The following is a 22,672-nucleotide window of genomic DNA, read 5'->3' as shown; positions in this document are numbered from 1 at the left end:
CACATTTAACTAAGGAGGTTGCTTTTCCCGTCAGATGGCGTCCCATTCGCTTGTAACATATTGACAGCAGAAACTGTTAGGCCACCTGACCTTTCCACTGGAAATGCTTAACGTGTTGACCTGCTGATATGGACCATTAACATAATAACCACCCACTTGAAAAAAACTCCGCCATCAGTTCAAAGTCCAAAGGTTAAGTAACTGCGGTGTTAGCACAGATTAGCGTCTGCTAACAGACAAACATTTAGAATAAAATAATTAGAATAAAACAATTCACTTTCAATTTCAAAATTCTAATGAAAAAATAAGTTCAAACAAAATAAAAGTATAATTTGGATTTAATTTAAATGTATTATGTTATTATTTTATTAAACTTTTTAAAATGAAATGAAATATAATCAAAGAAAACATTGATAAAGGTCTCATGAATTTAATTTATAAAATAGTTGTATATTTTATTGACTATTTGTTTTGGATTTCTTTCACTTTGCAGCAGTTTCTGAACGCTAGACTTAACTACAGTAGTGCACGGTACCTTTTCCACATGCAATGGCAACACATATTCGCACGGTGTCGCTGTTGTCTGTTCAATGATTTGTAACGGCTTCACAATTGTTTCTTGACAACAGCGTCCCCTGTCGCTACGTTGTGAGAGTGCCGGCCAGCTGCGCCACAAACAGCTGGTTCTGAGAGGGGACAACAAGGTCCTTTTGTGCTGTTTTTACAACAAACGTGTGTTTTTATGGAATGCAAACGTCTTTGATGTCTTTCTTTTAGTTTTTTGTTTGTTTTGTTTTGTCCTTTGAATTTGCTCCATTCGAACACGTACATCGTTTGAACGTGATTAGAATGTGTTAAACTAACATACAGTATATTATTTGATTATTTTTTTTCGGAAAAGAGGGTAAAATTTCATAATTTTACCACATTTTAATCATGTGCAACCGAAAATTAAGTACTTTTCCCCCCCCAGTATATAGGCTTTACGCATTGGTGCTTACATATGTTCATGTGTGCAGGCGATTATTTAAGTAGCATTTAAAAATTTTGAATTCCTGTACAAGTGTAAAAATACGTTTTTTAGTTTAATTAGCTTAGCACAGGCGTGGTAAAATTAACAGTGGCGTGCAATGGATATTAAATTAATTACATTGCTCATATTGTAGCAGTCAGACGTTTTCCTACGTCCCAGTCAGTTCCATTTCCTGTTCTATGGATATCATCATACTGTCTACAATGTTGTTGTTGAAATGGATGTACAGTAGTGGTGGTAGTAATAGTAGTAGTGGAACTGGTAGTACTAGTAGTGGTAGTAGCACGCACACACGCACGCACGCACACACACACACACACACACACACGCCCTCTCGCAGGTGGTCCGTCCGCAGAGCCAAGATTGAATATTTCATAGGAGACGAGCACGCCCCCGGACGCTATCATTGAGGCCACATGTCGGCCCTGTGAAATACAGTACGTGGCCCTGCCAGACCTCCTCCGACACCACCCCTCTCCTCTGCCACCCCGCACACCCGTCATCTTGGCTCCACCGTGGGCCTCGTAATTAAAAACCAACCGTGGCGGGAGTGCTGGAGCCTATCCCAGCTATCATCGGGCAGGAGGCGGGGTTCACCCTGAACTGCTTGCCACCCAATCGCAGGGCACATATAAACAAACAACTCTTCGCACTCACATTCACACCTACGGGCAATTTAGAGTCTTCAATCAACCTACCCTGCATGTTTTTGGGATGTGGGAGGAAACCGGAGTGCCCGGAGAAAACTCACGCAGGCACGGGGAGAACATGCAAACACCACACAGGCGGGGCCGGGGATTGAACCCCGGTCCTCAGAACTGTGAGGCAGATGCTCTAACCAGTCGTTCACCGTGCCGCTGTGTTTATTTTAAAGTGGGGGGAAAAAAATATCTATTTCACCCCAAAAGAGAGCATCTTGAAGCTGTTAGGAAACCATTCCAGATCCTAAACAGAGCAGTAGGGAGTAGGTACATCTCCACTAATTGCACATTTATGTACAAGCTCCACCACTTCCCTCGATTCTCTATTCCGGCATGCAGCAGGTGAAATTACACAGACGAGGCTCTGCGCTGCACCAAACACACACTGCACGTCATCCAGAGGCCTTGTTCGTGTGCGGGAACAAATGGTGTATTACGTCTACGGGGGTGATAACTCTCCGAATATATAACGCGCTGCAAGGGGGAGCAGGTGAAAGGAGAGCTGTTGCTCGCCCAGGGTTCGTATAACGTTTTAACCCGCTGGCCCAACGGGGACGCTGCGTCAATAATATTGTCATCACCTCATCTGCGTGCAGGCTCTGTGCTGTGATGTCAACATCCAGCATCCATGGGAGAGAGAGCAAAGAAAACACAGAAAGGAAGCCCTACTCCCATACATCACACATGCTATATTAATAGAAGGCTTCCCTTATTTAGCTACATGGGAAGGGGCAATGTAATAAAAACAGCTTAGTAGTAGCAGTAGCAGTAGTAGTGGTAATGGTAGTGTACTAGTGGTGGTCGTAGTAATAGTAGTGGGGGTGATGGGAGTGGTAGTAGTGGTAGTAGTACTGGTGGTGGTGTTAGTATTTGTAGTTTTGGTAGTCGTTGTAGTGGCAGTGATGGTAGTAGTGGTGGTGGTGGTAGTAGCGGTAGCAGTGGTAGTGTAAGTGGTAGTGGTAGTAGTATTTGTGGTGGTGGTGTGGTAGTTGTAGTGGAAGTGGAAGTGTTAGTAATACTTGTGCTGGTACTGGTAGCAATGGTAGTGGGGGTGGTAATTTAAGCAGCGGTAGTAGTGGTTTGTGTAAGTGGTGGTAGTGGTAGTGATAGTCGGGGTAGTGGAAGTAGTGGTTTTGGTGGTAGTAGTGGTAATGGTAGTAGTTGTGAAAGTGGTCGTGGTAATAGCTGTAGGAGAGGACGTTGTAGTTGGGGTGGAAGTAGTGGAAGTGGTAATGGTAGTGATAGTGGTAGTAGTGGTATTAACTGTAGTGGTAGTAGTACTAATAATAGTGGCCGTGGTAGTAGAGGTGGAAGTAGTAGTGGTAATAGTGGTAGTAGTTGTAGTGGTCGTGGTGGAAGGGGTGGTTATTGTGGTAATGGTGGTACTAGTAGTATTAATAGTAGTGGTGGTGGTATAGTGGTAGTAAGTGGTAGTAATTGTGGTAGTAGCTGTAGTGTTCATGGTCATAGTAGCTGTTGGTATAGTGCTGGTAGAAGTTGAAGTGGTAGTAGTAATAGTGTTGTATTTGAAGTGGTAGCGGTGTTTGTCCTTGTAGTAGTAGTGGTGATAGTAGTGGTGGCAGTAGTAGTCCTCAGTAGTAATAGTAGTAGTTCACACAGACATTGAAGAAATAACCGCTGAGCCAATTTGAACTCTCTTGCTCACCAAAAACAGCGGTCTCACCACATGCGAGTGCACTCCTCGACTTCTATAGCTTGATTTATCATTTATATAAAAAGCGACTTTTCATTTGGGAAATGTCCTGCAGCCAAAACCTGAAGCGACTCAAACATACACTACTTACTTGCTGTATATTTTATGTGGCTCAGGTTGGCATGAGGGATGATGCAGATGTTGTCCACAAATGATCCAAAACATCCTAAAGTGGGCAAAACATCAACTTGCTATACCCTTCCTGACTCTATTTTTGATCTAGTAAGTAAATATATGTGTTTGGACAGCAATCATCCGCCTTCTGCACGGAGCTGAAAAACATAAAAAGTATGTTTGATGGGGCTCAGGCATGCAAACTTCCTTAGACAGTGTTTACTATTTACATCCAAAATCAAGCGTGAAGACATCTATTTGTGTGCATCAACAGAGCAGCTAAAAATGTTCCAAAGTGAACCATGATTGAGCACAAATAGCGTTCACTCATATACGTCCTGCGACAGCATTTAATTCTAATTTGAGGAAGGCGTTTATTTAAAGGGGAATTGGGGCACGCTATAATAGATTACAGGGATGGTCACTATTTGAGGAAATATGGTGGATAATATCCCTGTTTATATTACTCAGTTTTTTTTTTTTTTTTTTTACCTCACAGTTCTGAGGACCGGGGTTCAATCCCCAGCCCCGTCTGTGTGGAGTTTGCATGTTCTCCCCCGTGCCTGCGTGGGTTTTCTCCGGCCACTCCTGTTTCCTCCCACATCCCAAAAACATGCGTGGTAGGTTAATTGACAACTCTAAATTGCCCGTAGGTGTGAATGTGAGTGCGAATGGTTGTTTGTTTCTATGTGCCCTGCGATTGGCTGGCAAGCAGTTCAGGGTGTACGCCCCCCTTCTGCCCGATGATAGCTGGGATAGGCTCCAGCACGCCTGCGACCCTGGTGAGGAGAAGCGGCTCAGAAAATGGATGGATGGATGGATATTACTAAATAATTGGGTAAAACTGTTAATACATTGGAGTATCATTAAAAAACATAAAATGCATAATATTGTTGTTATTTTTTTTTTGTAATTTGACAAATTATACAGTGGTGACCTGACTTGTGTGCAACACTTTGGCTGATAGTGAACAATTCTTCATAAATGAGGCGTCAAGCTGTTGATTGCCACTCCCAGTTCAAGTTTACTGTCAAACTAAACTTATAACAAAGAAAATTTCACATTGTGTATTCAAAACAACCTCATAACTCTGCCTTAAAGTCCACTAGCTTAATGCTAACACATAATGAGAAAAACCATAGAAAGGGTAACAATTAGCATCAGTGTTGCAGCGTTATATAACCCTTTAAGCAACGGATATTTGAACACAAATGATGGAGCAACACATGTAGACAACTAATATAACAATACTCCTAGATTATATTCCTTATCCTCTGCGAAGAACGACTAATATTATTGTGCGACTGTCTCCTTCATGTACTGCAATGTACAATGCACATTTTTAAAACATAGAAGGAAACCAGACTACCGGGAGAAAACCCAGGCAGGCGCGGGGAGAACATGCAAATTCCACACAGAGAGGTTGGAGCTCAGATTAGAACCTTCCATCTGGAAACCATAAAAAAATATTTTCTTTGTGTTTCAGATAATTCCACAACAGCCACTTTGGCACTTGTGTCACTGTAAAAATAGTCTAATTTTATAGGACTTCTTCCTAAATTATCAGCAAAACACATAAAAAGTGATCCAACCCATCATTCAATTCTAAAAACTTAAAGCCATACCACAGTCCAAACAGTCATTTAAATTAATTTTCAGTCTGTTACTGTTCTTTTGTAAGTCCACTTTTTTTAAATTTTTTAATTCCTATATTCAAACACCCTGCTTAATGTTACACTGTCTTGTAACAACATACCATTTTTTTACTACTTAGCCTACCATGCGACTGTGTTTTAATGTTGACCATTATGGTGGGAGTTAAACTACCTTTGAGGGTAACCTAGACAAGTAGCATTCACGTAGACACAATGATCCCAGGCCCCGCAGATATTTCAATAGTGTGGAGCATTAAATGGTTTTAAAAGGTCATCGAGAGCCAACTTCAAGGTTTGTTGTCTCACCACTTGAGTGGAGATGTCTTCTGGGCTTTGTGAGGAGGGTGAAAGGTGAGGGGGTTCTCCTGCCATTCTTCACAGGGAAGTCGGCCAAACATGTTTACTCATGCCATGGAGGGACGTGTTTTCAGAGGAGCAGCAGGAGGAGGAAGACGAGGAGGAGGAGGAAGAGTAGTCTGGTGGCCACATGTCTCCCAGTGCCGCTGCTTAAACATGGAGGCTGGAATGAAAACCTTGGTCTTCACGCAGCCTCTGCGTCAACTCTGACCTCCAGGCACTGACTCATAAATCCGTGACAAGATGAATTGTTCTTATTCACTTCCTGATTTCCACAAAACACATAGGGATAACTTAATCTGGCTGTACTTGATTATCGCTGAAGCTGTCTAACTTTGATGAAAAATTCATTTAATCTCATTTGTTACAGTCCACTTGCATTGGGACTGACTGGCAGTGACGTATCAGATCCACCAGATGATAAAACAAAATTGCTGTGTGGCAGTTGATGGCTTTTTTTGGTTGGTTAGTCAGTTGGTTTCTTAGTTATTTCGTCAGTTCAATAGTCAGGTAGTTGGTAGTCATTCACTTAGTTTGTTTGCTAGGTAGTCAGTCACTTAGTCGCTGAGTTAGCCAGTAAGTTAAATATTTAATCAGTCAGTTAGTTATCAACTGAGTCAATCAGTTAGTTAGTCCCTGAGTCTGTAAGTTATGTATGCAGTCAATCAATCAGTTACTAAGTTGTTGACTTAGTCAGTCGTTCAGTGAGTTAGTACTTAGTCAGACAGTTAGTTAGCCAGCCATTCAGTTAGTTAGTTACTTAGTCAGCGAGTCAATCAGTCAGGGAGTTTGTCAGTTTTGATAGTCATTCAGTTGGTTTGTTAGTCGGTCGGTTGGTTAGCCTGTTGCTAAGTTCTTATGCTAGTTAATTGCTTGGTTAGTTAGTTTATTAGTCGGCATCAAACAATCAAATGTAAAATATTTGAATGTTCATTTATTTATTCATTTTCCAATATTTCATTTTACGTTACAGAGCGCTTGCATTGACAAGTGAAGAAGCGACCAAAATATCCACCAGATGGCGCTGTGGTGAAAAACAAGCTTGTCGTGTGTGGCAGTCGGCACCCACTTTGTTTTGGAGGCTGCCTGCCATTTGAGCATATTGTACACCGAAATCAGCACAGCTTGGAGTCTTTTGGCTAATGTAGCCATCTTGATTTGGACCTGCCAGTCAAACCCGGTGTACAATTAGGAACCACTCTTCGTCATTAGGTACCACCTTCAGCCAGCGGCCATCCTGGGATGAGAGGAAGGGGGTTTAAGCACTAGTTAGTGAACTTGTCTGTCTCCTGTCAATCTGCCGTCATGCGCACATGAATACGCGCTCCTTCCGAGCCCTCTTCCACCTCTGTACGCTCGAAAACGCGCATGTTTTGATTGCTGGCGGCCTTGTCGGGAGTCAAGTAGAGCCTCTTAAAAATGTGGCCCCGGGCCAAGGGTCATCCGCTAATGAGTAAAAGCTTCTCCATTGTCGGCGAGCAGGGAGCGGGAAAATGTGCTCGCTAGGTGGTAGGAAGGTGAGCGAGGAGGGAGGCGACGTGTGGAGGGATGGACAGTGGCAGGGGAGAGGTAAGGTGAAAGGGCCCCCGACACAGAGGGTGCGTTCAGATATCGGTGAGGCGAGAGCTGAGGTCTCAGGTGAGAGGGGGGTGACAATGATAAACTTTTTGTTTTATGCCCCCATTAAGCTTTCAAACACAAATGAAGAAACCTGGTAACAAGATGTCACGAGGTAGAAACTGCATTTTTTGTTACCAACTCCCCTTTTAAAGTAAAATTGATTCAAACTGTAGTTGAACAAACAGTTTTGACTGGCTTCTGATTTCAAAAGTAATTATCCATTAATTTGTGCATATGTAATAATATGAGGCAATCATACGTTCATATGGGTTTGCAGCCAGAACGGCCCTCCGAGTGGAACCATAACTACGACGTGGCCCGCGACAAAATTGAGTTTGACACCCCTGCCCGAGACTGATAACCTGAGCGGATATATTTTACTGCAAATTTTGAACAGAATTACCACTATTTGACCAAAATGTCTTTTCTGGAAGTCTTTTTTTTCTTTCTTTTTTCTTCAATCTAAAGCCCCTCGCCCCCAAAACACATGAGTGCATGTGTTTGTGTTACCAATGGTAGGCTGTTTGAAGGCGCTCTCCAGGAAGCCTTTTTCCGCGGCCCCCCGTACAATGGATGAGCACGTCCAGATGTCACTACGATTCCCTCGCGCAGTCTTCTTGTGTTTAGACAAGAAGAAGACGAGAGAAGGACCATGTTTCAATTAGAGATAGTTAAACAGTTGATGTAAAAGAAACTAAAAGCTAACATTTACAGGCCGTGGAAAACTCAGCTTTTGACGGATCGCCTTTAAATTCTGCATCCCAAAATGTACTGGAGTGCCCTAAACACGTGATAAGACTGAGACCCTCGGTTGACCTCCCCCACGGACGAGGGGAAAGTTTTGGGGCGCAGGACTGCACAAGAGCCATGAAATGGCTCGCAGCTTAATGGCCAAGGAGAGCTGACAAAAGATTACAGTTTACAGTTTGTATGATGTACTGTCTCACTGGCATGACGCTCCCACACGAGTCTTAAAAGCAACAGAAATAAAGTTTAATACTCATCTTTTGGATTTTGTTTTAATTCTATTGAAAACAGTTAATTTACTTCAAAGATATTTTTAAATGCCATTGAATGTAATCATTACATTTTGTTGAAATAAATTGTTTCATTTCATCTTATGGAAATTAATTATGAAATTGAAATGCATTTTGTATAATAGTTACATTATTATGAAAAATCATTATTTAATGTCATTTAATGGAATGAAAATAAACGTCAAATTTAAGTCTCAAATGATTGTAACATTTGATTGAAAATAAATATTTAGTTGTATTTAAAAATAATGATCAAATGTACTTAACCTCAAATAACTTTTAAAATTAAAATAAATTTTCATTTAATTTCAGTGAGGGAAGCAACAACATTTTATTTAGTCTAATATTAAGTATTACATTTGACTGAAAAAGGTTAATCATTTAGATTTTATTGACACCAATGATCAAATCGAATTTAATTTAGTTGAAAATAATTGATTTTCCTTTTATTGAATTTGGTCATTAGAGCGTCAGCCTCACAGTTCTGAGGACCCAGGTTCAATCCCTGTGTGGAGTTTGCATGTTCTCCCCGTGCCTGCGTGGGTTTTCTCCGGGCACTCCGGTTTCCTCCCACATCCCAAAAACATGCTTTCATTGGAGACTCTAAATTGCCCGTAGGCATGACTGTGAGTGCGAATGGTTGTCTGTTTGTATGTACCCTGCGATTGGCTGGCAACCAGTTCAGGGTGTACCCCGCCTCCTGCCCGATGACAGCTGGGATAGGCTCCAGCACGCCCGCGACCCTAGTGAGGAGAAGCGGCTCAGAAAATGGATGGATGGATGGATGAATTTGGTCACTTTTTTCAAATTTAATCTTGAATCAAAGTTACATTTTATTGAAAATAATTATTTTATTCTTATTAAAGAATATTCTAAAATTGAATTAATTTATTCTTATATTATATTTATTTATGTAATGTATTGTAAAATATTACAGTGATTTGATTGATTTGATTTCATTTGAATGTATTAAAAATGATCATCAGCTGACGTTGCTAGCCAATCGCATATTCTGTATATAGTATATTAGCTCCAGACATTGGAGTACTTTATTTAAAATAATTATCAAATTTACTTCTAATTTGATCTTATTTCAAATAATTGTTACAGCTTATTTAAAATAATCATTACATTTTATTGTAAATAGAAGTCTCCACTTTGAGGCAGCGCTCTGTTCTTTTGTTCCCCTCATTCTCCTATTGGATGAAATTATAGAAATTACAAAAATCAAATACACATGCTAACAAGGATAGTCCTGCAATACTCTATTATACTCCACATTCACCTCTGTGCTGCGGTGACCCGTTTTATTTCCATCCTCTTTTCCACTTGGATAAAAGTTTTTTATAAATGAGCAAAAAGTGAACATCCTTCGCCCTGGATTACACTCCGCAGTCTCCACTTTCCTGCTGCTCGTCATTTTCTCGCTGCCCTCTGTCTCATCTTGGATTAAATTAATCTCCTTAACATGATAGGCTTCAAAGAGTTTAACGTTTGCGTGTTCACCGCAGAATTTCCAACCTCTGCGACTCGCAAAGAGCCGCACTTGAGCTGTGACCTCATTTGGGGCGGCAGAGTGCAAACAATTATCCCATTAGTGCTGCCGCTCACCTTTTTTGTGACCGGGATTTCCACATGTGAAGAGGATCACAAAAAGACAGACGGGGGGCCGGCCCACACACACCTGGACGTGTGAGGGCTTCAAAGGTACTCCGCCACCTGTGGAACACAGTGGAAGAGGCTTAAATGTTAAGTGTAGTGACGGGAGGCCTACTTATCTGCATAGACCAAACAAACACTTACGCACACGTATAATCCACACACATACACGGAGCTCCATGGTGAGGTTTGGGAACGTTTGGGTGCGGGGCTGCTGTGTAGGAGCTGTTTGAAGCCAGCTGTCTCAACCTGACAGCCTGTTGTTTTAGAGGCCTTCGCTATGGCCGAAGGGGGCCGAGGGGAGAAAAACAACACCAGGAATGTGTACAAGTCAGGACCCAACAGTAAATCCTTCGTCCGCTTCCTTTCTCCCGACACCCAGCGACGGGAAAGCGGGGCGGCGGGAGAAAGGGGGTGAAGGGAGGCGAGGCGGCTGGACGTGGGAGCGCCGTCGTCTGCCCCAATATCCCCAGTGCCCCAATATCCTAAGCCCGGACTGAAATGAATAAAATAAAAAATAGTAGGTAACGTCAGGAAAGGCATCCAGCGTAAAAACTGGGACAAATAAATCAGGTGAATGACTGATGGGTAAAGTCGAAAATTGTAACATCATCTCCCTTCAGTCTGCTTTTTAGCAGGCAAAATGCATGCTCTATAAGGTTTAAGTTTTAGGATTGACAATTTTTGCCCAGTGCCCTGGCCAAGCACTGAAGTCAATTTGAGTTGTTGTCTGTTTTGGTGGGGGTGGTTACTCCCTTCAGTGTCCTCTTTAGCAGGTAAACTGCATGCTCTATGGGGTTTACAGCATGTCTGCAGATTGAGAACTTTCCCCAGTGTGCTGGCCAAACACCAAATTTAAGTCTTCATTTTTTAGGTGGAAGGTTACTCCCTTATTTCTCCTGTAAGGTTCTAAGATGAAATAATTATATTATGATATCAATGGCAAAGTTTAATGGGGGAAGAACATCACAAGTGATTTTCAAAACTATAATTTCATTCTCATAATATTACGCCTATTATTGTGGAAAATATGCCCTTATTTTCCCTCTTGATAAAAAAGAATATGCAGTGATACCTTGACTTTTGAGATTAATTTGTTCCTTGACTAAGCTTGTAATTCAATTTACTCCTATCAAACTAATTTACACCATTGATACAAACAGAAATGCCATAATCTGTTCTAATTTTTAAAACCTGTTCTTAATCAAGAATAGCACTGTATTATATAAAACGCACACAAAAAAAGAGAAAATGTGACCAAATAAAATGGTTTTATGATGTGTAATCACTGTATGTACTGTAATAATTATCATCATATCAGAGCTTTTAATTGCCCCAAAGTTGAAGTAGGGAGGGGTATTTTGTTTTATTATGCTTATTTTATTGGTACACCGGTCCCCATATGTAGGTATTCACTTTTTGAAATGATTGACATCATAATTTATTGTAAATACTTTTGTGCATCCCAAAGCTACATCTCATGGACCTCAGTTTGAGAACCACTGGTATACAAAATGTGTGTGTGTGTGTGTGTGTGTGTGTGTGCGTGTGTGTGTGTCGTGCCCGGAAAGGCTTGAAGCACAAGCAGTCATTAGGAAGTCAGGCCTTCTGGAGTGTATTACGGGCTGGGTACTGAAAGCCGAACAAGCCCAGCCTGTTATCACCATCAGGGTTGACAGGCGAGAAAAAGATGGAAATAAAATCAGCGTATGACCAGCCTTTAAACAGCACACGTGCTCTCTGCTGACGACGTCGTCGGATACAATCGTCTGTCAGTCATGTCAAATGTACGCACGGAGAGTCTGGGTGGGCTTGGCAGCGCTTGCTTCGCAGCAGCACCAAGAAGTATGCAGAAGTAGGCAAACAAACAAAGTCAACCGGAGACCTCATCTGTGATTTGCATCTTCGGCACAGTAAAAAAACTGAATTTTACAGGTTTTGTTTGGCAGAAAGGTTGAGTGGCGAGAACACAAATCTAACCTGGATAAATGCAGAGTCTGGCTAAGATAGGGCTGGACGATATGGCCTTAAACTATAATTTTTGATTCTTTCCATAAAAATTGGATTTTCCACTTTGCTAGTAGAAAAAGCAAATGACAATGACATTTTTGTTGGCAAGTTTGTTTTACGGGTTTATTCACCTAAGTTTCCTCTTCGTTCTAACTTGCAGTGGTAGTCTATAGCGAACAATATTTACTTTACCGTACAAATTCAGTTTTGTAAGGCAGTTCTTCTTAGTGGTAGACATATTGCACTTTGTGAAATGATCCCAAATTTTGGGCATTCTCTGTCTTTTATGGATTCTTTCCTCTTTCCTGGCTCACATTTATTGCTATGTGAGTCAACAGTAACGATCCGTGTGGAAAATTGATCGCCGCAAACATCCCGCGATATACTAAATAAATAACACAATATAAAACACACAAAACCTTTTGAAACTGTCTGCTGTAAGAACTTTATCGCACTTTATTAACACCCCATTATTGCCGTGGGTTTGTCTTCTGGAACAGTTGTGGTCTCTCCAGTGTATGTCTCTCAGTGAATTTCTTGGAATGTTTAATCCAATTGCTCATGTTGAAAGGGCTCGACTTCACCCCTCCTCTTGACAATTTGGCAGAGCAAAATTTGCAGTCGGCTTCAGTGTTGTCATTAGTTTTGACCTTGAAATATTGCCACAAGGCTGCTTTTGTTGTGCGCACCTTGGCCTCCAGGGGGCCGTGTGGCACACACATGCATATATTACAAAACTGTCGAAAACTATCTTCAGTAACATAACAGAGTAGAAAGAATATATACCTGTGAGTATCATTATGGCTTCATTCTGTATATTTTACTGTGCCCTTTGTGTTTGAATATTCGTTATTTTAAGGTTGCCACGTTGATGCTAATTTGTATTGTTTTGTAAGATGTGTTAGCATCAAGCTAGCAGACGTTTGTAAGAATAAACTATGTGCTCAATACACAAAGGGTAATTCTCTTTATTTTGTGTTAGTTTTACAATAAAATCCAACCGGGAATGTGAATAAACTGCTTGAAGGAAACACATGTTGACTCTTTTTGAAGAACTGCTCGGTATCTGCCAAACTGCACGCCATACGCTAAGAGAGGGAAGAATAGTGATGTCAGTCTGGTAAAGTGAAAAAAGCTTTGAATCAAGTTTTTCCAGCATTAACGTCCAGAGATATTAAAGCAATACAGTAAATATTTTGTTTTCTTAGCCAGCTTGGTCATGGAACAAATTAAACATGTAAATTCAGGTTCCGCTATACTTGCATTATGCAAAAAAAAGTATTGTTTTGCTGTTGTTAGCTTATTAGCCATAATGCTAACTTCAAGTTGTCATGATTATTCTGACCAATCATGGAGAGAAGAAAATACTTCTTTCTGCTTGTGTTGTGATTGTTGTTCTGATTTAGCAGCTGCTAGAGAGGGAAGGAATTGCCTGGCGGCCACCATGTTGCTTCACCTGTTGATTTACAACGACAAAAAAAAAAAAAAAAAAAAAGTCATCAGTAAAACAAAAGCGAATGAGTTTGGTTGGTTGATCAATCATGATGCTTTATTGAAATGCAATTTTTGTTTTGAGTGCCCCTGCTGAGCACAGGTGCACTGCCTGCGAGATGGGAGAAAATCTTGGCTTGTCTTTCTCTTTTGTCTTGTGTGGTCTAGTCACTTTCTTGTTTTTCCAGTCACTGTTCATGGAGTCATTGGTCGGTCTGCATGTGACTCATCAACTACAAATAACATTGTTCAAATCAGTTTTCATGTATTCTTCCACTGCACTGTGGCTTGTGTTTCTCATGTTTTGTATCGGCTGACTTTTTAGTCATTGTTCATGCAGTCACTAGTTGGTTCATATCATATATACATATCAAACATACCAGTCAGCATATATTCTTCCACTGAACTATGGCTTATGTTTCTCTTTTTTTGTATCGACCTTCCTGAACAATCTTGTCACTGGCCAGCCTTTCAAATTTTGTTCATGCAGTCATTGGTTGGTATACATGTGAATCATCACCAACAACAGGGGTGTCAAACTCATTTTTGTCACCAGCCACATCGCAGTTATGGTTCCACTTGGAGGGCCGTTATGGCTGCAAACCCATATGATTGCCTCATATTATTACATATACACAAATTAATGGATAATTATTTTTGAAATGAGAAGCCAGTAAAAAAAAATTGTTCAACTACAATATGAATCAATTTTAGTTTAAAAGGGGGGTTGGTAACAAAAAAGGCTTGCAATATCTCAATATTTTTAAAAGTGAAGCCAATTTGCAATTTTGGGATTTTAGCCAGAAACACAATGTCGATGCACACTCTCGCGGACCACATAAAATGATGTGGGGGGCCGGATCTGGCCACGGGGCCACCCGTTTGACACCTGTGCCCAACAACAGCAAAAAAAAAAAAAAATGTACAACAGCATGAATTCTTCCGCTGCATGATGACTTATGTTTCTTGCAGTACCATGCAGTCTAGTAGTCACTCGCTGGCTTTTCAGTTGCTGTTGCCGTCATTGCCTGGTCTTCATGTCAATTGTCACATATAAAACAAAATACGCATACGATTTAGCGTGTCCAGTCCCTTCCCTGCGTGTGTCACGATATGACATCATTACGCAGTGGACCGACTGAGGCGGTAGGAAGTGATGCACCTTGGGAGTCCACCACGGGCGCCACGTGTCAAGTCAGCGTGGGCTGCGACCACTTGAGCGCGCAAAATTCTTATTACGTTAAAAGAAGGGACGTAGCACCGCACTGCGGTCGGTCCGAGTCTGCAGCTGGGGCAACAAAGCGACGACAGGGAGAGGCAGCTCACCGCCCCTCCCTGCTCCTCCCCCTGTAAAAACTTGAAGCTAGGCAGCCCCTTCTACAGCCTGATGATTGCCACAGCCCCTCTCCCCTGCATGCACTCAAAAAGAATGCTGGTTTGTAGCCCATAAAAGCATCATGTTTGTGACAAAATGTTTCAGAAATGTTTTTCAACATCCTGCCAAGAGTTGACGCAACACCTCTCTCCTGGACACACCCTAAAAAAAAGGTGAAATCAAAGCCTGTTTATAGCCAATAATTGCATGAATTGTATAGTCATTGCACATGACAAAATGATCCAGAAATGACTTTCAACATCCCAATAGAGGTGGTGCACCACCTCTCTCCCGCACACACCCTTCAAGAAAAAAAAGCCAAAACAAAGCACATTTACAACCGATAATTATGCAAACACAATTGACATACGTGACAAATGAATCCAAATATGGCCCTTAACATCCTGAGTGTCCTCTCATCATGGAAATATGATCAACACACCTGACAGAATCATCCAAAAATCGCGATTGATTTGGTGACCCGCACTCCCTTCAACAGTCAAAACCAGTTGTGCGTGTCCAGAGGTCATTCGAGGAGACAAGAAATCCTGCAACAACACTTTTATGCAAACAAAAATCTCTCCTGTGACAGCTCGGCGTGTAATCTGCCGGTGGAATAAAAATGCCAATGTGCATCCCTGTGGCGGGCAGGCTTTTGATTTTTTTTTTTTTTAAAGTGAAAACTAATCATATTTATAGCAAATAATCATGTAAAACTGATAAAAATGTGACAAAAAAAATAAAATACAGAAATGCCCCTATACATCTTGGCAAAAGTTGGCGCACCCTCTCTCCTTCGCACTCACCTGGAAAAAACCCGTTTAACGCCAATAATCATGCAGATATGATCAAAACGCATGACAGAATAATCCAAGAATAGCAACAAGGTTGGCCCACCCATGTTCCCCCCTTGCACTCCGTTTAATCCCAAATTTTTTGGAAGCCCCGGCCAAACTGGGCCACTCTCCCGGTGGCCATAAAAACAGAAAAAGTACTCGTGACATGAAAGAATTCCCACCATTAGCCAGAGGAAGTGTGACACCTGAGAGGCGATGTTTGAACGACGAATGTTCAATCCCGGGCTTCTTCGAATACCAAATATAGCACCGTAAAACACCCACCTGGGGAACATTCCTTCCTTGAAGGGTTTATTTGGTTATCTCTCCACATGTCCCGAGGGGAAATATACTGTTAGGTAAACTGAGCTGATACAAACCATTTGCCGGCGTACAATAGTGAACACATTTCGACCCAACTGTGGGGTGCTCCCTGCCAAAACTGGATGGAAAACTTGAAAGATATCTTCTGGTTTATGGTCTGCTATTTAGTGGACTTCATCAATTTAGATTGGAATGAACCGTATGGAAAGTAAAGAGGTAAAAGGGTCAATTTCTCATGGAGTAAGCCAGTGATTCTCAAAGTGTGGTACTGGTGTACTCTACTGGTACAGGTACGCGAAAAAAAAAAAATAAAAGTTCAAAGGGTGCATAATGTTACAGTGAATTATTATTATTTTTTAAATCCAGTACAATTCATTTGTCAAGTACAGTTCAGTTGTATTTAACTTTTAAGTCCAGTGGAACCTGAGTTGCGGCACGGTGACCGGCTGGTTAGCGTGTCTGCCTCACAGTTCTGAGGATCGGGGTTCAATCGCCGGCCCCGCCTGTGTGGAGTTCGCATGTTCTCCCCGTGCCTGCGTGGGTTTCCTCCGGGCACTCCGGTTTCCTCCCACATCCCAAAAACATGCATGGTAGGTTAATTGAAGTCTCTAAATTGCCCCTAGGTGTGAATGTGAGTGCGAAGGGTTGTTTGTTTATGTGCCCTGCGATTGGCTGGCAACCAGTTCAGGGTGTAACCCGCCTCCCGTCCGAAGATAGCTGGGATGGGCTCCAGCACTCCTGCGACCCTTGTGAGGATAGGCGGCTCAGAAAATGGATGGATGGATGGACGGAACCTGAGTTTTTGTATGCCCTAGTTTTCAACTTTTTTTTCCATCTAAATTGTGTCCGTATTTTTGTCTGTCCATTCAGTTTTCGCACAAAAAACGCATAGCTCGGCCATTCGTTCCCTGGAATTGATGCATGTTCATCTCAAGAATTTTGAAAGTTGAGCAAACAATGTTCAACAGACAGCAAAGAGTATAATACAATGCAAGCTTTTATTAGCAACACAAGATAATAACCCCCCCCCGGTCTGCTCAGCCACACTTATTTTTAAGGCCTGACCTTTGACAGGATGAGTTACGCCGATGTTGTCCCAACTCGCCTGAGTGTTGCCGAGCAGACCAGGAGTCTTGTTGCCTTGAATTGTTAACAAAAGTTTGTATTGTGGAATACATACACCTTGTTTTCTGTTGAACCCTTTTGAAACAATACAACAACAAAAATCATAGTACCAGCCTTTCGATAAAGAAGGAAAGAAACCCGATAGAATTTAAGAAATAACTTGTAGCCAAGTGCTAAAATGGCTCCTTCCTCTCCACTCCTCACTGTCTTCCATAATCCATTAAGAGTCTTCAATAAATAATAATAATTAGTCATTTATATTTATTTCAAACAGTTTTCTGTATATAAAAATATAGTTATTCTCTCTATGCCCAAATGCATTTTTGTTCATATTCTGGGTGTCTAGATTCCAAACTCGGGAACAGATTACTTGGATTTACATTATTTCCTATGTGAAAAATTGCTTTGGTTTTCTGGTTTAGTAAGACTTTCTGTAAGGGATTAATCAAGAAAACAGATGTTGCACAGTACATTCCATTAGCACTCAGTCTTTCTGAACTGAACATATAATAAGGTACAATTTGTGTTTTACTTTTATGTGTAATGCATATTAATCAAATCATTTAAGGGCAGTTTTAATGTTCAAACTCTGCATAATGTTACAGCAGTTTACAATAATAATGATAGTTTTGGGGAATAAACCCATCTTCATTTTTGATGAACACTTAGGTCCACTATGCAACCGTATTTGGACGTTGGTGATGATCATGGTACTTGGAGAGCCAAGAATTTTTTTCGGTGGTACTTGGTGTAAAGAGTTTGAGAACCACTGGAGCAAACTACAGTATACGCCAGTGTGCGTCTTTTTACAGAATATTCTCTGCTGCATTCATGTGGATAATTATAACTTTATGGAGATTTTTTTTTTGTTCTTCCCTCCCTTCTTTACGACCACATCTGCAGCCGAGGCAAATCGTCCGGAGCCAAACTAGTTTTCTTTCTCTTTCCCTGTTTCCATCCCATTTTTATCTCCCTCTTGGACCCGGACCACCAACATGAAGAGGGACCGGAAGGACCGGCAATTCCAAGAACATCACTAATGCTGTAGTGTCTACCTTAATTGGAGATGGATTATTATTTGTTTTTTTAAATTGGCAGCATGGTGCAAAAGTGGTTCGCATGTTGGCGTCACAGTTCTGCAGTTCAAGGTTTAAATCTCGGGGACGATTGAATTTCGACTGGAAAATATTTTCCCGGTTGTTCACGACACACGTTGGGGATAGCCATTGGGGTGGCCAGTAGAGTAGCCACCCTTCAGTCTAGGGTAGCCACGGTACCCCTCGCCAACCTCTGGTTCCGCCCTTGTATTGGAGACAAAAATCTCTCGTGTGACAACTCAGCGAGTTTGCGACACTGCGTCTTATCACGACACCCGGGACGTTTATCTGTCGGCAGGATGAAACCGCCAACGCGCACCCCTGCGGCAGGCACGCTGTGTTCTTTTTGAAAACTGTGGCATTTTTGCCAGTAGACTGTAAAGACTGTTACGTGACAACAGATTGAGATCAGACTCTTCCTTCTATGGTGGATTAGAGGTGACGAGGGTTCCGTACGGCGTCGGAATGCTTTGGGAAAAACTCGAGACTTACTTGGTCAAATCCAAGGTGAATGCCTCCTCTTTCATCCGGCTAGTTGTTGATATTTTCTAAGGCGCGTCCAGTCTCGCAATCAGCTGGTGTTTTTATCTGTAATTTTTTTTTTTAGATGCTTCAATAGGTACACGGGCGACTTATCTCCGCGAGGCCTGCATCTTGCCGAGCGTGGGTTTTCACAGCTTGCCGGCAGCTATCTGGACCCTGGCTCGGCAGATACGCTGGCATGCGGGGCCGACGCCGCCACGAGATCAGACAGCGCACCGTGTTGCCCAACTCGCTAGATGAGAGATACTGGGCAGAGAGCTCAGTATGGATATGAAGCTGAACGTTATTTGGGTTTTACAACATTTTAATTTCTCAAAGTAACTCAGACATCATGGTAGCACAGTGACTTACAAGTACCCAAAATTTGTCACGAGTGATCTTTAGGCACGCCATCGCTCGAATGTGTTTAAGTAGCAGAGGCAATGTGATGTCTTTATAATAAACGTGTACTTCTCTTTGTTTGATGTTTATTTTGACAGTCACTTACAGCTGAGAGTGCCGTTAAAATGGTTGAAGGCTTTTTTTTTTTTTTTGAAGAAGAAGAATATGTACTCTCTCAAACTGTCACTTGCCACCATACAGCGCTGGTATCTCAAGTTTAAGCAAGTCACATCTCATGGCACCACTGCATTAGAAAGATTGTCCATCCCGGCGACAAGCTTCAAATGACCACAGCCTCCCGCTGGTGGTGGCACACGCTGTCAAATAAAATCTAGAAACACCCTGCGAAAGAGTGATGCGTAACGTTCATTACGCAGTGCTTCTTAGCCTTCATCTTCTCATTGCGGCCGTGTATCCGCTTGCATCCAATAAATGTCATGAGTGGTCGTGTTTGTTTTTCGGGAGGGTGGGGTGGGGGGGGGGGCTGTCTTCGGTTAAAGACACCTACGCTACGACGAGGCTACTTTAGCGGGAGCTTCCCAGCAGAGTTCCCCCATTCGAGTGGATTAGCGCAAGTGAGTCACTTTTTGTCGGTGAGTCACCTGGATGAGATTTCCCGTTTTTTTCCCCCCGCAACTCAAAAGCTCTCGTTAAGTGTCCGCTTCCTTAATTGACCTCCCTTTGATAGTCCCTGTTAAAGGCTCAGTCTGTGTACTGTCACCCGGCGGGGAGCCTGAACTCACCGCAACCCCATAGGACCCTTTTTTCGTAACCATTATGAAAAAGGCCTCTAATTCATGACATTAGCATGATGACTGCTCCTTACTGGAGATAGTAAGACCGCAGCCAGGGCACATACAGGTGAATGACTTTCAACGAAACCAGCTTTTTATGTTGTTTTTCGGTGAGTCAATGCCAAAACAAGACATTAAAATTCCTTGTATATACACTCACGGGTACACCTGGAGAATCTAATGAAGCCGGTCAAAAACTTTTGAAGCCCCGCCGCACTTGGACAAAGTTGATCCACCTTCAACATCTGCTGCACACTCAGTTAGGCCGCAACGATTAATCAGATTATTCAAATAATTTCTATACAGAAAAAGTCAAAGCAAAATCTTTGCCTTTGAAGCTTAGCAGGGATAATTTTTCCAAATGGACTAATGTTACCAGTGCAGACTCACACAACTTCTTGTAGAAATAATTTGGTGCAAAGGCAGTGATCCATGATGAAAGAGGGCGTAAAAGACGGAGAATGCCCAAAGAACATTTCTCACTGAAACAAGAATATAACAAAGTGCAATGTGTTAACTGCAAGGCAGAACTAACTCACGTACCATAACGGCATGTATACAAGCTAATTTAAGATAGCTTGCCATCACACGTTACAACATATTGTAATGCGCTCTCATGCGCCCTCGCTTTATTGAACAAACGGTTGCAAAATAAACACGTAATACATGAGCTGCCACAACCGACACCTAGACACTCAACACGCAGATGGCTAACAGTCAGCCAGTTAACAGCTCGCCGCTAACCTGTCCGCACAATAATCAACTCTACACTCTCGTTCGCTGACTCCCAACGTCATTCACTGGGCCAGGCCTCACCTTCTTCACGTGTTTTGACTTAGCAGCTTGGTCACGGACTGAATTAAACTCATATCTCAAGGCACCACTGCACAGCCTTTCCCTTTTCTTTTTTTTTTTTGCTGTCAATATCCCAACAAAGATGGCGCACCCCCTTTTCCCTCTATCTCCGCTGCCGAGAGTCTCGATTGCGCATTCCGTCATTCTGCAGACAGACAGGAATAAGAACGTCCCATCTGGACGAGGGCGATGAGGGCGAGTTCTGTATTTTTTTTATTTTCGCTATTCAACCTTAATGACAGAGTGGCATGAGGTTCAAATGGGTTCAAGTTGGACGACACGAAGAAAAAGTCAATACGTGCGACAGTAAACAGACGCAAAAAAAACAAATCACGACCACCTGTGCAACGCGCCACAATGGCCTCCTTTGTCAAGGCCGACGTTGTTGATACGGTCTCCGCGGCAACGTCAGAGGTGAACCGCACTGTAATTTAGTCCACGCATTGACTTCAACTGTTCGCGTAACCTTTAGGTATCGCAGTATACCATACGCTCTCACATATATTTTGGAATCAAAACACACACATGATCAAAGCCAGCAGAAATTATAGCCTGTGTACTAACTGGGGCCTGGCATACCCTCTCTGGCTCGGAAATAAATACAGCCATAAATGCAAAACAGGCAAATAAGAAAAAGTAAAGAAACACATGTTGCCCTCGCCATGCACAGCTACTGTCTTTCATTTTTATGCTTGTCTTTTTTCCATTTTTTTTTTTTAACTCAGGTGAACAACAAAAACTCAAACAAACAAAAAATAAATCCTGTAGGAAAGGATGCCCAATCCCCTCTTGTAGAGTCAAACTGTGTGCATCATAAAACATTCTCTTGTTAGTATCTTTGCCATGTTGTGGATTGAAATGTCATTTGCGTCAGGTGTGGGAAGTAGCTGAACCCAAGAGCAGGCGGAGGCGGATGGGTCAGGAACACTAGGAACGAGGAGTTGAGTAGCTTACATGAGTACGGTGGGCCGTGGTACCGCTAGCAGAGGCTCCAATACTTTGGCGAGGATTTCCGGGAACAGGTAGACTTAAATGTAGGTGGTGATGAGGGTTGATTGGAGACAGGTGCGTGGCTTGAGGAGAAGCTGAAACAGAGCGGGGAGGGGAGAGGAGGGGAGAGAGAGGACGAGAGGGTGCAAAGCGCTATCCAGGCTCCAAAACGGTACTGCAGGGCAGTACATGCCAATTTGTGCATTTTTCATCGCATTCCCTTGTTAATATTGTTATAATAAACTTGTGAATTGTGGAAAAAAAGCAAACGCATACCCTGTTTGTCATTGTATTCTCTAGTTATTATTATTGGAACGTGAATTATGGAAAAGAACACACGTCCAAACGTCATTCACACATTTTGTCAATGGATATTCACGTAATTAGTATCGCAATGTTGTGGCTTGTGGAAAAGAGCACCTTCACACGTCTTCCACACACTTTTGTGTGAAATTCTTGAATAAACTGGGATAAATCACCCATAAGCGTTTTCTTAAAATGAAAACACAAAAAGAAAAACAAAATGAAAAAAAAATGAAAAGTAAAAAATTGAAAAAAACAAAAATTTGAAAAGAAATTGCAGATAAGTGTATCCGCGGGGGACAAACTGTGAATATACGGCGTGTAGATGTCATTCTCGTATTTCTTCTAGTCCTTGTTATTATTATTGTAATGTTGAGGGTTGAGCACAAGAACCTCACACATTTCTGTCATTGCATTCTCGAGTTGTTATCATTTTTCCTTTTATTGTAATGTGATATGTTCAAAAGAGCGTACGCTTAAACTTAGTCCACACATTTTTTTGCCATTACATTCTTTAGTTATTATTATCACAGTGAATTGTGGAAAAGAGCAGACGGATACTGTAGATGTATTTTATGCATTTCTTTCAATGCATTCTCTAGTTATTATTATTATTATTAATATGTTGTAAATTGCGGACCGCACATTCACCTGCCGT

General features: G+C 41.9%; 1 protein-coding gene and 1 long non-coding RNA gene across 2 annotated transcripts; both read right to left on the bottom strand.

The window, feature by feature from the left end:
- Window positions 1-641: 641 nt before the first annotated feature.
- Window positions 642-3,315, bottom strand: LOC133488213 (uncharacterized). Its single transcript, XM_061795838.1, has 3 exons — window positions 2,754-3,315; window positions 2,587-2,711; window positions 642-715 (listed from the first exon to the last, which is right to left on the bottom strand). The coding sequence occupies exons 1-3, from the start codon at window positions 3,200-3,202 to the stop codon at window positions 642-644; spliced, it is 648 nt and encodes a 215-aa protein (XP_061651822.1). The 5' UTR covers window positions 3,203-3,315.
- A 9,562-nt stretch (window positions 3,316-12,877) lies between these two features.
- LOC133488297 (uncharacterized) lies at window positions 12,878-22,093 on the bottom strand. Its single transcript, XR_009791604.1, has 3 exons — window positions 21,676-22,093; window positions 13,246-13,356; window positions 12,878-12,988 (listed from the first exon to the last, which is right to left on the bottom strand). It is a non-coding gene; the product is annotated as an uncharacterized LOC133488297 (long non-coding RNA).
- Window positions 22,094-22,672: the final 579 nt, after the last annotated feature.

This window comes from Phyllopteryx taeniolatus, chromosome 13 (assembly GCF_024500385.1).
Source record: "Phyllopteryx taeniolatus isolate TA_2022b chromosome 13, UOR_Ptae_1.2, whole genome shotgun sequence".
Classification (NCBI taxonomy): Eukaryota; Metazoa; Chordata; class Actinopteri; order Syngnathiformes; family Syngnathidae; genus Phyllopteryx; species Phyllopteryx taeniolatus.
Note: the sequence above shows the minus strand (reverse complement) of the source record. Positions and strands in the feature narration are given on the sequence as shown.

Excerpts from the sequence above, each read along its gene's own strand:
- LOC133488213 (XM_061795838.1), bottom strand. The coding sequence starts at position 3,202 with ATGACCATGAACACTACAGCTACTACCACAATTACTACCACTTACTAC. Across the intron at positions 2,712-2,753 it reads TGCTACCAGTACCAGCACAA|CACCACAAATACTACTACCA; the intron begins GTATTACTAACA and ends CTACCACACCAC. Across the intron at positions 716-2,586 it reads AAATACTAACACCACCACCA|CACAAAAGGACCTTGTTGTC; the intron begins GTACTACTACCA and ends TTGTAAAAACAG.